The sequence below is a fragment of the Chelonoidis abingdonii genome, chromosome 19, assembly GCF_003597395.2.
Source record: "Chelonoidis abingdonii isolate Lonesome George chromosome 19, CheloAbing_2.0, whole genome shotgun sequence".
In the NCBI taxonomy this organism is placed as follows: domain Eukaryota; kingdom Metazoa; phylum Chordata; order Testudines; family Testudinidae; genus Chelonoidis; species Chelonoidis abingdonii.
This window is the reverse complement of record NC_133787.1, coordinates 10547591-10563944: the sequence shown is the minus strand read 5'-3', so window position 1 is coordinate 10563944 and position 16354 is coordinate 10547591. Positions and strand designations below refer to the sequence as shown.

The 16354-nt window shown below is 47.5% G+C and overlaps 3 protein-coding genes across 4 annotated transcripts in view; 2 read left to right on the top strand and 1 right to left on the bottom strand.

Annotated features, from left to right (window-relative positions):
- Window positions 1–6369, top strand: part of LOC116826261 (galanin receptor type 1-like) — a 40917-nt gene extending 34548 nt beyond the window's left edge. The window contains exon 3 of the mRNA XM_032782897.2: window positions 5028–6369. Within this exon, the coding sequence (XP_032638788.1) occupies window positions 5028–5345 (318 nt within the window). The 3' untranslated portion in view covers window positions 5346–6369. The remainder of the gene's footprint in view (window positions 1–5027) is intronic.
- A 5925-nt stretch (window positions 6370–12294) lies between these two features.
- Window positions 12295–14446, bottom strand: DDX28 (DEAD-box helicase 28). Its single transcript, XM_032782901.2, has one exon. The coding sequence runs from the start codon at window positions 14443–14445 to the stop codon at window positions 12802–12804; it is 1644 nt and encodes a 547-aa protein (XP_032638792.2). The 5' UTR covers window position 14446; the 3' UTR covers window positions 12295–12801.
- A 113-nt stretch (window positions 14447–14559) lies between these two features.
- DUS2 (dihydrouridine synthase 2) overlaps window positions 14560–16354 on the top strand; it is a 51784-nt gene continuing 49989 nt past the window's right edge. For both annotated transcript variants that reach the window (XM_032782898.2, XM_075073788.1), the window contains exon 1: window positions 14560–14650. The gene's annotated coding sequence lies outside the window, so the exon portion shown is untranslated. The remainder of the gene's footprint in view (window positions 14651–16354) is intronic.

Genomic DNA, 16354 nt, shown 5'->3' with positions numbered 1-16354 from the left:
CTAGGGGTATCTCTTCCACCTCCAGCTCTGGGGATTCCCACAGGCTCCCGTGAGGGCTAGGAATTGCGAGGGTTCCCTTTCTACCCTAAACTTGGGGTTTCGCCCACTGCCCACAGGGGCAGGGAGCTGCAGGGTACCCCCACCACCTGTGACAGTCCCCGGAGCTACAAGCCTCTGCGGGCAGTGGGGTACCTGCAGCTCCCTGCCCCATGGGCTGTAGGGGAACCCCCAAGTTCGGGGTAGTGGGGGAACCCCCGCAATTCCCAGCCCTTGCGGGAGCCTGTGGATTCTGTGATCTCCATGACTGAATCGTAGCCTTAATCATTAACAGTATTGCATGATGTATGTACAGTAATATAAGTGTGCTGGAAATATGTTCCTTAAATGTGGTCAGACTAAGCGAGGGTGACTAGGTATCCTGATTTTATAGGGACAGTCCCTATTTTGGGGGCTTTTTCTTATATAGGCACCTATTACCCCTCACCCCATCCCAATTTTTTACACTTACTATCTGTTCACACTAGACTAGCATTCAAAGTAGAGCGTATGCACAGATTTGTCCTAGACAAAGAAATGTGGATTCATCAGCCTACCAAGTCAAGCTTTGTAAGCCAGAGACAATGAAAATACATTGCACATCAGCATAGGAGAATTTTATCTGGTGATACACTTCAAAAGCATACATTTGAAAGGTTTACTGGACTATTAGAAGTGAAGAGAACCCCTCAGTTGTCCATCAGTTAAGGGACAAGAGGCCAGTGCTCTTGGAATCTGCGTAAATGTAGATCCTTCAGCCAGAGTGGGGTAAAGATAGAACTAGTTGTAGCCGAGAAACTGCCTAAGACCAGGATTATAAACTGCCAAGTTTTAGACACTAGAAAGCATATTTCTATTTTTGTTTGTAACCATGTTTCTTTTCTCCTGGTTAGTATTACAGTAACTCCGCACTTTAAGTCATCCTGGTTAATGTTGTTTCATTGTTACGTTGCTGATCAGTTAGGGAACATGCTCATTTAAAGTTGTGCAATGCTCCACTCTTACGTTGTCTGGCTGCCTGCTTTCTCCACAGCTGGCAGCCTCCCTATGCTCCCCCTCCCCACAGCACCTCCCACCCACCAGCAGACCCCATGGATCAGCGCCTTCCCCCTCCTCCTCCGCCAGCTGCCTGCAGCAATCAGCTGGTGTGCGGTGTTTTGGGGACAGGAGGGAGGGGGGAGGAATGAGGACTTGGCGCGCAGGCTCCCTCTCCCTTCTAAATGCTGCAATCCAGCTGATTGCCCCGGATAGGAGGGAAGGGGGGGAGCGAGGACTCGGCATGCAGGTTCCCCCTCCCTCCCGAACGCGGCAAGACAGCTGATTGCCCTAGGCAAGAGGGAGAGGGGAGGAACAAGGACTCAGAGTGCAGGCTCCCCCTCTCTTCTGCCCAGGGCAATCAGCTGGCTTGCAGTGTTTAGAAGGGAGGGAAGGGAGGGATGGGGGGAGGAGCAAGGATGCAGCATGGGAAGTATAGGGGAAGGAGATGGAGGGGAAGAAGAGGCAGGTCCAGGATGGGGGTTTGGGGGAAGGGGAGGAGTGGGTGGGCAAAGGGTTGAGCCCCCCACCCCTGGTGCATGCAGAGTAGAGGAAGCTGCCGCTGCTGTGCGACGTGCTTCTCCTAGCCTACAGCACCTTCAGCCTCCTTGTCTGTGTCATCTGCAGTGCCAGGGGCTGTGCCTGTGTAGGGTGAGGCAGGAGCACCTCCCAACTATCGTACAGTACCTGTATTAAATTGCTTGTGTAAAATGTATATAAATGCCTTTTGTCTGGCAAAAAAAATATATTTTCCTGGAAGCTAATCCCCACTATTTACATTAATTCTTATGGTGAAATTGGATTCGCTTAACATCGTTTCACTTAAAGTTGCATTTTTCAGGAACATAACTACAACGTTAAGTGGGGAGTTACTGTACTTAATGTATGATGCTGTGAGCTAGTGAGGAAATATCTCCCTCTGGCCTGTCTTATTTGTAATTCAGAATAACCAACTTATTATCCATATCTTGCTTTCAGCGAGCTCAAGGATATTTCAAAGTTTTGGGGAGAAATGGCTTATTGTATAGGTCATTGTGGGCTGGCACATGATATGAACTGCTGTACTGGAACAGACCAATTCTCCATCAAATCTAGTAGTCTGTCTCTGACAGTGTTTTGGACTAGATGTGTTCTGGGAAGGCACCTTGTATGTTTTCTTGCATTTTTATAAATAACCTGCGCATTAGGGCAGTATGTTTCTTCCTAAGTTTATGTGGTTGGCTTATTTTATGATACAGGTTTGTATCACTTCAATTTTGATCCTACATAATGTAACTGCAGACAGGATATTCCTGATGCTACAACTTATAGAAAAGTCTCCGTGTCGGGTTGGATCACAGAAACCCCATTTGGGACTAGGCACATCAGGTGGCAGACTACCTCTGAACCTGTTTTCCCTGCCAGCTTGGAACTTCGGTCCCTTGCCTGGTTTGAGCTAGACACACTTGCCTGCTGCAAACACAGATCCAAGTCTGAATCACATCCCCTGCAAGCTGCAGGCTTAACTGAAAACAGCTTAAGAAGTGCTCCTGTCTCTAGCACTCAGCTGCCAAGCTCTCAGTAGGGTCCAAACCCCAAATAAATCCATTTTACCCTGTATAAAACTTTTACAGTTTTATATAAACTGTATGCCTTCTATAACACTGATAGAGAGAGATGCACAGCTGTTCCCTCCTGGGTATTAATACATACTCTGGGTTAATTAATAAGTGATTTTATTACCTCTTGTAGAACTGGAAGGGACCCCACAAAGTTATTGAGTCCAGCCCCCTGCCTTCACTAGCAGGACCAAGTACTGATTTTACCCCAGATCCCTAAGTAGCCCCCTGAAGGACTGAACACACAACCCTGGATTTAGCAGGCCAGTGCTCAAACCACTGAGCTATCCCTCCCCGCAAATACAAAAAAGTAGGATTTAAGTGGTTCCAAGTAATAACAGACAGAACAAAGTGAATTGCCAAGCAAAATAAAACAACACACACAAGTCTAAGCCTAATACAGTAAGAAAACAGATAAAAGCTCACCCTCAGATGTTTCAGTAAGCTTCTATCACAGACTGGATGCCTTCCTAATCTGGGCACAATCCTTTCCCCTGGTGCAGTCCTTGTTCCAGCTCAGGTGGTAGCTAGAGGATTTCTCATGACTGCAGCCCCCTTTGTTCTGTTCCACCCCTTTATATAGCTTTTGCACAAGGCAGGGATCCTTTGTCCCTCTCTGGGTTCCCACTCCTCCTTCTGAATAGAAAAACTGGATGGATGGATTCCAGTTCACGTGACATGATCACATATCACTGTAAGACTTCATTACCCACTTGCCAGAACACACACATACAGGAAGACTTACAAGTAAACCAGCTACAGTCAATTGTCCTGGTTAATGGGAGCCATCAAGATTCCAAACCACCATTAATGGCTCACATTTTGCATAATTACAATAGAGCCTCAGAGTTATATTTCATATTTCTAGTTTCAGATACAAGAATGATACATTCATACAAATAGGATGAACACACTCAGTAGGTTATAAGCTTTGTAATGATATCTTACAAGAGACCGTTTGCATGAAGCATATTCCAGTTATATTATATTCACTCAATAGCATATTTTCATAAATTCATATAGAGTGCAACTCACAGTCTCATCCTCTCAATCCTGCTAATCCTTTGGCCTCTCACGTGCCAGTAGCTCCACAGGTTAGACATTATGCAAATTATGTTCTCCCCTCAAGTCTTAATTTCTTGTTAATTTCATTGTGCGTTCATTGCTTCCAGGCAGCATGGGTGATGATCCTGCCAGATTTCACTGTAATTACTTAACACTTTTACAGCACCTTCACCGACACAGATCTCAAAATTCCTAAATAAGTTTATCCTTGCAACACCTCTGTCTCTGGAGTATTATTCCCACTTTTATAGATTAGAACCTCGTGTTAGAGTAAAGTGATTGGCCTAAGACTGCATGGGAAGTTTGTGGCAGAACTGAAAACAGAACCTCTGTTACCCAAGTCCAAGTGTGTTTGGGCTCGAAGACCATCCTCCCCGTTTAAGGCTTTGTCTTCATCAATTCAAGATTTTTGTTTTGTTATTTACAGTGAAAAAACAAACAAGTGATAGAATTTTACAGTGAGCTAACTGGAGACAAAGCACTGGAGGTGTTTACCTTGAGGTAGCTAAACAAGGTCTGCATTATACCTCCGTCTGGGCTTGACCTCACCTAGTTTACACGACAGTAAAATGAAAGTGCCTTGTCTCCTGTTTCCACAAAGGGATAGTAACACACAGTAATTATCACCTGATGCTAAAAAACACAAAAACCCTTTTCCTGTCAGTGAGCCTTCACAAGTAGGGATGAAGATCCTGACAACTTATTTAGGAGGCACCCTGAAAGCATACAGAAACATGTGATGCTGGTGGCCTATCAGGTTGCATTCTTCCATTTGAGAATATATTGAAAGAGTTCCAGCAGTGTATTAAGGGTTATGTTGGCTTGAATTTCTTTCAGAGATTTAAAAAAAACCCACTAAGATCCTGACCCGCAGCAATTAAATCTCATTATTTAATCTGGGTCTGTTGGTCCACTTCAATTCCATTCCACCTATCCAAAATAGTATTCCTGTGTTTCATTACACAGCTGCTGCATTTCAGTGATGGATGAAGTGGTGCACTCCGTACAGTACCTGTTAGTAAGCACTTGGAGAGTTTTGAAAGGCAAGCACTATAGATCTGCATAGTGGTAACATTAGTGCTCTGCAGAATTCAAAGAAAAGCATGAAACAGGACTAAATGTGGTATTGTTCTTGGCATTTTTAAAGCATAGGATTTGTCCTACTGGATTTGATCACTGGTCCAGCACTGGCCAGTGCTGCAGGCCAGGGGGAAAAGAAACCTTATCATTCATGCACACAACAGATCATCTCCAGCACTGACTGTATCTAACATGTGGCTTTGTCCTTTCCAGACAGCGCAGACAGTGCTACTCGTGGTAGCTGTATTCTTGATTTCCTGGCTGCCACACCACATCATCACCATGTGGGCAGAGTTTGGTCAGTTTCCCCTGAACAACATCTCCTTCACTTTTCGCATCATCTCTCACTGCTTAACCTATGGGAACTCTTGCATTAACCCCATCATCTATGCTTTCCTCTCTGAGAACTTCCGCAAGGCTTGCCGGCAAGTCTTCACCTGCAAGTTCCTCCTGCAGCCAGCTCCGGCTGAGAAGCTTGTGAGAATACGCGTGGAGAACTTTTCTACAACCCACTCAACGACTAATGTGTGACTTGGGCATAAAACATGAAAATGCATTTCAGTAGAGTCTACTGGAAAAACAGAGAAGATGGGGAGAGTAAAGGGGGCCCCGCTTGTATAGATAGGATTCTGAAGCAGAGTGCCTCAAGAGTGACTCATTCATCATGTCAATGGAATCACGAGCCATTCCTTAATGCAGCTGTTAGCATACTTCACACAGGAACAGCCGGTCCAGTTGTGGCCCACTAACCACTAGATTCTATACAGCAGCAGTCCTCAGACACACCACACAAGCTCCTAAATACTTCCAGATTCATACAAAGAGGCTGAGGCATAAGTTTAGCTGGAAGGTGGAGTTTTATCTGATAAGAAAATAATCCAGTTCAGTGTCCTTCAAAGAGCAGTCAAACTGATGGGGCTGAATACAAACTGGGGTGTGGTTTATTAGTGATAAAGTATTTGGAGCAATTGCTTGAAGTAGTTAGGAAAATGTTTTGTTGCAAAGTCTCTAATGCTACTATTGTATCTTAAATCACATCTGGATGTCAGTGTTTCTAGTGTTTGTGAACTGGATTTATTTTTAATTACTTTGCTGTGACTGGGTCTCCATTCTTCATAACAGGTTTTCCTAGCCCTCAACAGAGTAGAAGAGTTCAGTGCATTCATGTAACTGACCAGAGTCACAAATTATGTCTCAGAGGTCTGAGTATTTGTATTTGTCTGCTCCTTATTGCTCTGTATATTTCCTGGTTTGAATGTTAGTACCAATTACATTCAGGAAAACATTATCAATCATTGTCTCTAATGCTGGTCTGTTTAATACCAGCAAGAGGGAGAGCACAAGATTTAAAACTAAAACTCTTAGAAGAGTATACTGTTAAGTGTCAGTGTCTTTCTGTTCAAAGGTTTTGTTTGTACACAACCTGTGAGCATGCCTTGCCAAAGCATCAACTGTATCATAGCAACCATCGTTTTGAGGCCTTTGAACTGAGCATTATTGCTGTATGAACCTGGTGTTTATAAATATACGAAGTGCCGTGCGAGTTCATTTTTTACACTGTATGGCTGAAAACTGTATTTTGTTCTTTGTTATGTAATTTGAAAAAACTATTGTATTATACGTTGTGTTCTGCAATTCAGACTGAGCTGTGTTGAAATGACCCAAGAGAAGGGTAATCTGCTCAAGGGACTGGCAATGTTTCATAAAAAGGATTTTATTTTAAACTACCACCTTTATTAAGGTTTCATGTATGGTTTTCAAAGGGTTAATAAATGGTTTACTGAGTAACCTATGTGCCAAACAGGTTGCTTATAATCACATAAAAAGCTTCTACTGCTATAATCATAACATATTCCAATGTCTGCAACATGGTTATAACACAGTTATAACACCTGTCAATCACTTAACCCTTTACAGTTTATACCTTAATATGTGAGCAAAACATCCCATAAATTTACTGGGATCTTAAGACCACACCAAGAAACCAAGGCTCTCTTCACTTTCCCTCGTCATAACCTGAGGGAAGAATTATCTTTTCTGATCCACATAGTGGATACCTTATTACACTTCTTTGCTCATTAATTTTGAAGAACTCTTGATATCAAGCAAGTGTGTGCAATAAGGAAGAAAGAGCATTATCCAGTAGTGCCAGCATGGGACTGGAAGTCAAGAGTCAAAACTCATGTAAACGGAAAGAGTCTGGGTAGCTCAATTTCCCCTGTAACATGGGCTCAACTTCAAGAGCCTTAGCTAATATACTATGTACTATACACAACCAAGATTTGCAACAGTGAAGAATGATGAATTTTGTCCTGAGAACTTAATTCCACAGTGAGACGTTTAGTCCATTGTGTGCAATATCTACATAATGGGAAGATGATTCAAACTCTGGTATCACAAATCCAAAACAAAAAGTAAGTCTGCTCCATCTGCTCAGCTAGTAGACACAGCCATTAAACCTAAGAGGGACAACACATTCCATTAGACTGGTGCCAACTGAATATATAAGCTAATGAAGTAAGCTGCTACAATATAGCTTTGTCCCTTGTCTTGTATTAGATCAAAGACATTTAGATACCTCATGAATTTCAGAATATGGCTCCCTTTCTCAGTGAACATCTGACAATAGACTTTAATAGAGAATCGGGCACTAATGAAGCATCAGCGTTTTGCCTTCAGAGACATGTAATTGTCCAAGCAAATAAATATACAGCCTCCCTCTTTAGCATCAGACATTCTAATGCTGATGGTACATCAGTCCTGTAGAACAGGACTTGTAATCTTTTAATGGAGCACAAAGCACTGGAAACAGGAATCTGAAAAGGAGACGTTTGAAACCAAATAATAGAATCTAAGGCCAGAAGGGACCTCCAAATGATCTTTCTAATCTGATCTCCCATGTATCAGAGACCAGCAACACCTTCTAGCATCTGCACACTAAGCCAGCAAAAAAATTAGATCAAGTTAATTACACCCCTAAGAAGACTAAACTATTATGTCCCACAGGCAGAGAATAGGAGGGACTGAGGAGCACCAATGCTGGAAGCATTGCAGTAACAAGGGATTAAATGAGATATACTCAGATGATCCTGACAAGCAACCCACGCACTAACCTGTAGAAGAAGGTGAAAACGCCCCACAGGTCACTGCTAATCTCACCGGAAGGAAAATTACTTCCCAACTTCACATATGGCAATCAGTTAGATCCTGAGCATACAAGCAAGAACCAGTAAGCTAAGCACCTGAGAGTGTGACTGTTCACTACCACCTCAGCATACCAGCTCACCCCATCTCGTGCCAGCTGTGGCCACTTTATGCGTCAGAGAATGGAGATAACTCCAGCATGTAGGTGACGGGCTGAAACCCTGAAGCATGAGATTTTAGGATCAGACATAAACCAGAAAGAACCCTCAGGGCTGCCTCTCACCATCACAAGCCACCTTATCATACAATTCCACTCATAAATTTGTCCAGCTCTCTCAAAACTAGCTGTTTGCCCCCACAACTCCTCTGAGGAGGCTACTCAAGAATTTCACTCTTCTGATGGTTAGAAACCTTCTAATTTCCAGCCTGAATTTGTTCATGACCAGTTTATACCTATTTGTTCTTATGCCAACATCGTCATTTAGCTTTAAAAGTTCTTCACCATCTCTGAGGTTTATCCCCCCAATGTATTTATAGAGACCAATTATATCCCCTCTCAGCCTTCTTTTTGCTAGACTAAACAAGCCATACTCTTTCCAGTCTCCTAAGAGGGGCCTTCCATTCCCCTGATCATAAGTAGCACTTCTCTGCATTTGTTCCAGTTTGAATTCATATTTCTTGAACATAGGTGATCAGAAATGAGGTCTTACCAGTACCTTATACAAACAGCATTAATACTTTCCTATCTTTACTAGAAATGCCTTGCATGATACATCCTAGGACAGATGTGGGCAAACTACGGCCTATGGGACCGTACTGCCCGGTCCCTCAGCTCCCGGACAGGGAACCTAGTCCCTAGGCCCTCCGCCACTGTCCCTGCTCCCCCGCAGCCATGCTGCCGCGTGGGCCACACTCTTGCCCACTGCTCCTGCTGAGCAGCGTTGGGAGTGCAGCTGGCTCTGGCTGGGTGTCACGGATGCAAGCTCCTGCTGCTGGTAAGGGGGCGGGGAGCAGGAGGGTTAGGTAAAGGGGCGGGGATCCTGGGAGAGTCAGGGAGAAGGGGGTGGTTGGATGGGGCGGAGGTTCCGAGAGGGCGGTCAAGGGATGGGGAACAGGGAGGGTTGGGAGTGGGAGTCCCGGGGGGCCTGTCAGAGGGCTGGGATGTGGACAGAGGTCGGGAGGGCAGTCAGGGGACAGGGAGGGTTGGATAAGGGGGTGGGATCCCAGGGGGCAGTTAGGGGCAGCGGGGGGGTCTCCAGAGGGGGTGGTGAGGGGACAGGGAACGGGGAAGTTGGATGGGGTAAGGAGTCCCGACGGGGCTATCAGGGGCAGGGTGTGGATAGGAGGCGGGACAGTCAGGGACAGGGGGTTGGATAGGGAGTGGGGGTCCAGGAGGGGGAAGTCAGGGACAAAGAGCAGGAGGGGTGGGATGGGTTGGGGGCTCTGAGAGGGTAGTCGGGGCGGGAAATGGGAGGGGCAGATAGAGGGCGGGGCCAGGCTATTCGAGAGCACAGCTTCCCTACCTGGCCTCCATACAGTTGTGCAACCCTGATGTGGCCCTCGGGCCAAAAAGTTGCCCTCCCTGTCCTAGGATCACATTTGACTATTAAGTTGCATCCCATTTCGGTTACTCCCGGTCTTCTAGATCACAGTTCCTCTGTACAATATTGATTCTCTTCTGTATTGACAATGCTAGCTCACAACTTTTTGTACCAAGATACTAAATGAAAACATTAATAAGACTGGCCCTAACACTAATCCTTAGAGGAACCCCACGTAGTAACTCCCCTCCAGTTCAACAGTTCACCTTTCAAGCACAATCCACTCCTTCTGCCAGTTAGCCAGTTTCTTATCCACCTTCTAATTTTGTTTTACTATCCCATTTCTCTAATGTACAATGCTTTACTGAAGTCCAACTATATTAACTGCATTTTCCTTTATCTGAAAAATCATTAAACTTGAATCGGGGTGCCCATTATCTTAGAGAACCAGGTTATTACAGATTGGGACATGAAACTCAGAATTATAGGCTTTCTTTATGGAGGCGACTGTAATGGGGTCGCATTCATCTCTTGCAAACCCCATGTCCAAGTGCATGTAACTGCATTCACTTTCTAAGTCTGTGGTGGGTCTACATGTGACTCAACCCCTCTGGCCAAGTCTCACACAGTCTTTATGTGAAATAAAAACCACTTCCGGGGAAACAGTCCAACCGAGGGGGCCTATCCCAGTACCCCTCAGTTGGCCTCTCTTTCCTGGTAGCCCTCCCTGGGCTCAGGCCCTTAATTCGTCCGTTAGTCTTTAAAATGGCCTCGGCCCTGGTATTGAGCCATACTCTAGGGCAGTGACTCTCAATCTTTCCAGACTACTGTACCCCTTTCAGGAGTCAATTTATCTTGAGAACCCTCTCAAGTTTCACCTCAGTTAAACTACTTGCTTACAAAATCAGACATAAAAATACAAAAGTGTCACAATACTATTACTGAAAAACTACTATAATTTTTACCATATAATTATAAAATAAATCAATAAACTGGAAAATATTGCACTTACATTTCAGTGTATAGTACGCAGAACAGTATAGACAAGTAATTGTATGAAATTTTAGTCTGTACTGACTTCACTAGTGCGTTTTTTGTAGCCTGTTGTAAAACGATGCAAATACGTAGATGATTCAATGTACCGCCTAGAAGATCTCTGCATACCCCCAGTTGCGAACCACTGACTCCAGGGAGAGAGCCTTAAAGCAATGTTCTCGCCCTCTCTGGGGCTTTTGGGCTCCAGCTCTCCTGCTGGGCCTCTAAAAGAGTTCGTTTCGCCTTATGGGATGCATCAAAGTCCAGGACACTTTCCTAGTGGATTTTGGGCAGGGGGACCCAGGCCCATTCTCTACTCCAGATCCCAGTCCAGGGATCCTAAAGATAGCAGCTGTCCACCATGCCCCTTTAACTAAGATGTGTTCCTGCTATTATTCCCTTAACACGTCCCCATGGCCCAGCATGTTCTTCATGCTTACCTCAGGGCCTTGTCCTGGTTGAGTCCCAGCCACCAGCATGGAGCTCCTCCAGCCAGTCAGGCATACCATCTATGCTCCTCCAACTCCAGCAAGAAACTAATCTCACTCTGGCCCTGCAGCTCTTCTTACACTAGACTGCTGGGCCCTGACGAGTTGCTCCCTGCAGCCCCTTTCTGATTGGCTGTTTCCCACACAGTCACTCTAAGCAGCTTGGAGGACCCTCTCTATAGCCCTTCGCTGGGGTGAGGTGTGGCAGGGTCGTGAGGCCTTGATCAGAGGGCATTAGGGCCTGGTCCACCCTGCCACAGCGACCATACATCCCATTTTTTGCCAGGACAGTCCCATTTTTAAGCTCTGTCCCGGACACCATGACATTTTTGATAAATCTGGGCATTTGTCCTATTTGATCTTACCGCACAGAGATGCAGAGGAATGTTCAGGCAAGAGCAAACAGGACAAATGCCCAGTTTTGCAAAAAAAAAACAAACAAAAAACAAACAAAAAGTTGCTACAGCCCCTCTGGCCAGTAGTGACAGCAGCCCTCTCAGGCCAGCAGCCCCTGCAGGGCTGGCCTGAGCCACCTGGTGTTGCCGCTACCTTCAGAGCCAGGTGTCTCACCAGCAGCCATGGCTTTCCAACAGCACAGCTCTGAAGGCAGTGCCACCACCAGCAGCAGCAGCATGTAAATAACGGTGGCAATACACCATTATCCCATTTTCAGTTTAGGGAAATATGGCCACCTTACCTTCGTGCAACAAGTAGCACTTAAATTTACCCCCTCGTCCCTCCCCCACTGAAAGGTAACCGAAAAGTGATGTAGAATGCAAGCTTGAAAGGTATCTCTCTTTCCCATTTTATGTTGCTCCTTCCCCTTAGAAATAGCTGGTCTCAACTTCCCTGAAGGACCTCAAAACAAAACCACGTTCACATCTGAGTATTTCCACGTGGGTTGAGAAAGAAAATAGACCGAGGCTACACTACCTCAACCTGTTTTACCTATTCTGTAGATAAACAGGACTTAATTTCCACATTCAAGACAAACACCTTCACCCATGAAATAACGCATTCAGAGAAAATACATTAACACTCTGAAGAAGTCAATTGTTATTGCTGCAACTTTTAAATAAGTTGCATCTAATAATCACTGCCTATTTGTGGATAATGGGGAATATTGTAATTACACACCAATACCTTATCCTGTACTATGTTCAAGACTATAATAAATCAATTAATATGTAATTCCTTCAAGTCATGCCTAATTTAAATTGAAATAAAAATTACAAGATTTCAGGAACAGAATAAATGCAATGCAGCCCTTACTAAACCGAGGAAAAATTTAGCATTTATTTATTAGTTGTGGGGTCTGTTACATCTGCTTAGATTTAGAAAAGCAGGAAGTAGCAGGTCATACTGATATGCAACAGTGCACTTCCCAGTAACTAACCAGGCAGAACTGGTAACTTTAACACTTTTGTTATGTTGTTTCTTTGCCCATATCCTCATTCTGACTCACAAAACAGAGTACATCTACACTACCTGCTGGATTGGCGGGTAGTGATCGATCTATTGGGGATCGATTTATCACATCTGACGTGATGAATCGATCCCCAATAGCTCTGCTGTCAATCCTGCGCCGCAAGGACGCAAAGTGATTCTAAGTTGATCTAAGATACATCAACTTCAGCTACACTATTCTTGTAGCTGAAGTTGCATATCTCAGATCGACACCCCCCCCCCCCCCAGTGTAGACCAGGCTTAAGTTTAGCTGATTTAGTCTTCAACAGAAGTCATTATCAGCACCCTAAATCCAATGTGAACTTTAGCATTTCATTGTTTGTCAGCCTGAGTCAAGTCTGTTTTAGGCAAAGGCTCCTTAATGGCAGACTCCATCCCAGGGAGACTGGTCCTTCTCCGGGCTGCAATCTCTATCTTCCTCACCAGATCAACATCCCAACGATGGGTTACAAAACTAACCACAGTCCCAGGCACCTTGCTGCCTACACGCCCAACCCGCCCTACCCGATGGAGATAGTCTTGCAATGTGGATGGGAAGTCATAGTTGACTACTAGCTCCACAAGGCTGGTATCCAGTCCACGGGATGCTAAGTCAGTGCAGACGAGGACATCCCTTTGTCCCTTCTGGAAGGTGTTGAAAATGTCTGCTCTCATAGCTGCAGGCATCTGTCCCTGTAGCCTCAGGTGCTTGATTTTGTGATCATCTAGGATGTAGCCTAGCCAGTTGACGGTGCTGGCATTGTTGCAGAAGATGAGAAGGGCTCCGTTAGAGGGACCCTGGTCTTTGATGAGCTGCAGTAGCTCGGATGCCTTGTCGCTGCCTTTGATGCGGATGAATTTCTGTTGGACATGGGGCAGGAGGTGGTGCAAGCTCTGGCTGGTGAGGGTAGTGAAGTGGCCCAGGTTGGTGACCATGCTCAGAAACTGGCCTAGTCCATCAGGGAAGGTGGCACCGACAACCACAAGCTGGGTTTTGGTCTCCCACTGGTCAGCCACCTCCTTAGGGCTGTGAGCGATGGGGGCTTGCATGAGCACCTCCTCCACCAGATCCAGGAAAGTGGGGTCCAACAGGGTGTCAGCCTCATCCAGCACCAGACAGCACAGACGCTCCAGCCTCACCATCCGCTTCCGCAGCGCCTTGCACAGGGCCCCAGGCGTGGACACCAGCAAGTCGGCATCGGGATCCGAGCGGAGCTGGTTTTTCACGCTTCCCATGCCCCGGCCCCCGCCAATCTCCCGCACTCGCAGTCCCACGGAACGGCCCAGGGAGGAGGCCACGGTGCGCACTTGCTCCGCCAGCTCCCGGGAGGGAAGCAGCACCAAGCTGCGAGGGGAGGGCGGCCAGGCCGGGCCCAGCAAGGGCCAAGACAGGAGTTTCTGGAACAGTGGGAGGAGATAGGCCAGGGTCTTGCCGCTGCCCGTCTCCGCGGCGCAGAGCGCGTTACCCCCGCGCAACAGGGCTGGGATGGCGCGGCGCTGCACGGCCGTGGGCTGGGTGATGGAGAGAGACTGCAGAGCGGACACCAGCGCCGGCCCCAGCCCCAGTGCACGGAAGGAGCCGTCCCCTCCCGCTGCTCGGGGAGGCTGCAGGGCTGGGGCCTGCTCTTGGGAGCGTTCCAGCTGGAAGTAGTCCCCGCAGGAGCGCCGGTGCTTCCAGCCCGCCGAGACCAGGAGCGGCCGCTCCCAGCGCCCCAGAGTCAGGGAGCGAGGCTGGCTCAGCTGAGGCCGCCGGCTCCGCAACAGCAGCTTCCCCGCCCGGGTCGGAACCACTGGCAGCTCCCGGCCCCGCCTGGGCGGCCCCCGAGCCAGCCGCAGCTGCATGGCCCGGGAGATCCGCACCACGTTCTCCGGAGGCTGCCCGCCGCCGCGCGCTGGGCCCTGCACCCAGCGCACCAGGAGGAGTCGCACTGCGGAAGTCCTAACCCTGCCCAGGACCAGCTCCCCGGGAACCACCATCAGCGCCATCCCGGACGGCTGCAGCAACCTCCCCGCTTTGCGCGAGAAGCACCCACGTGGGGGGAAGAGGAGGGGCGCCCCCTGATGACGTATTTACGGGTGCCGGGAGGGGAGGCGCATGCGTAGTGGGAGCGGGTGCGCGGTCGGTTGCAGCAGTGCGGCGCGAGGGTGAGCGAGGTGCTGTTGGCCAGGAGCAGTTGGGCAGGTGAGCGGCCGAGCGCTGGCTGGGGGTGGTGTTAGCCGGACAGCTCCAGTGTGTGGCTCCTGGGTGCGCCCTGCCCGTGGCGGGCTGGTCTCCACAATGGGGATGGGGATGCGCGCCCGCTCCCCCCGCCTCCTCATAGCTGCCCCAGTGCCCTGCTCCCCTTCCCTCCTCACCTCCTCCATGGCCCTTCCCCAGCCCTATTCCCCTCCCTCGCGGCCGGCCCAGGGGTCCCCTTCCGCCCCCCGGGTCCCCAGCCCTCCCTACCCCCACAGCTAACCTCATTTCCTCCAGGCTCTCCCTCTTCTGCTCCAGGGCCTTCCCCATAGGCCTCCCTTCCCCATCCTCAAAGCCCCTTGTGCCTCCTCCCCCTGTCCCCAGGCTCACCCACAGTGGGCTCTATGCCCTCACCGTGCTCCCTTCCCCCTAAGCCCATCTTCTCCTCCCAGGTCCAACCCCTCCCTGAGGCTACCCTTCCCCTTGCTCCCTTTTTTGCTATGGCACTGTCACCCCCCCCCCCCGGGCTTTTAACATCCTTAAATCCTCACAGCTGCTATAATGTCCCCTTCTCCTTCCCCTGGCCTGCTGGGCTGTTACCCCCATTTCCATGGCTGCTTCAGTGGCTCCCATTTCTCTTCATTCTTATAACTGCTCCAGTGTCTGCTTCTCTCCCTCCCCACCCCCTGGTTTCCTTAGTCCAGGGCTGCTCAGAATTGTCAGTACAAAAGATGCAGGCCCTTGAGCACCATCCTGGGACCAGTCCCTTGGCAGGAATCCTTGTTATTGGGTGGGAGCCAGTACTGAGAAGATTGAGCTGCCACCTAGCACACCATGGGGACAGTTTGTAGAGATAGAGATTACAGTGGTGCCTAGCATGTGCCAGACACTTTCCAGTCACTCCCTGCCTCATGCAGTGAGACAAAATTTTGTCTCTTCCACTCCACTAATAGCTTCTTTCTCCACCCCCAGATCTTGCTGTATCAGCTTCTAACTAGGAGGTTTAGTAGTCACCTCTAACTAGTAGATATCTGCCCAATTTTTAAAGCATAGGGTTGTGTTCTTCAGATGCATGCACAGATGGTAAGTGTTAATAATGCTAATGGGTGCTGGATGTATTGACAGAAATCTATGCAGAACTCTTATTGACTTATGTGGTAGCAGAAGCCGGTCCCTTTTTTGTAATTAAAATTGGTCGGAAATAAGATCTGGTCAATAAGGGCCTCATGCACCTCCCATTGAAGTCAGTGGAAAGACTCCTTGATTTTAGTGGGCTTTCAGTCGGGTCCTGAGAGAGTAGCAAAGTATACTACAAAATATCTGAAGGCAAATCATTTTTAAAGGAGCTGAAGACAACTGCAACAACTTCTCCCAGTTTTTATTCTAGGACAGTGGCTCCTGGCATACTTGCAACTTTAAAAGTTAGAACAAGTACAGATGTTATATTATACATTACAAGTTGTTTCTAATTGGCGAGGTCACCTAGATAGTTTAAACTATATATGAAAGAAGCACCTTTTTCCAAATATGCTGTTTTCGTGATTAGTCCAAACTCTAGTTGCCAACTTTAGATCAGTCTTTAGGATATGCTGACTCAGTAGGCAAAGAAGAAAAACTATCGCCCAGACCTCTTACCATGAATTGTCATCTTGTATTTGTAACTTCTTTTATGGTGAGGAACTGCTTGAGAATGTAGATTCTGGGTGCTTT

Coding starts and splice junctions, on each gene's coding strand:
- DDX28 (XM_032782901.2), bottom strand. CDS start 14,445: ATGGTGGTTCCCGGGGAGCTGGTCCTGGGCAGGGTTAGGACTTCCGCA.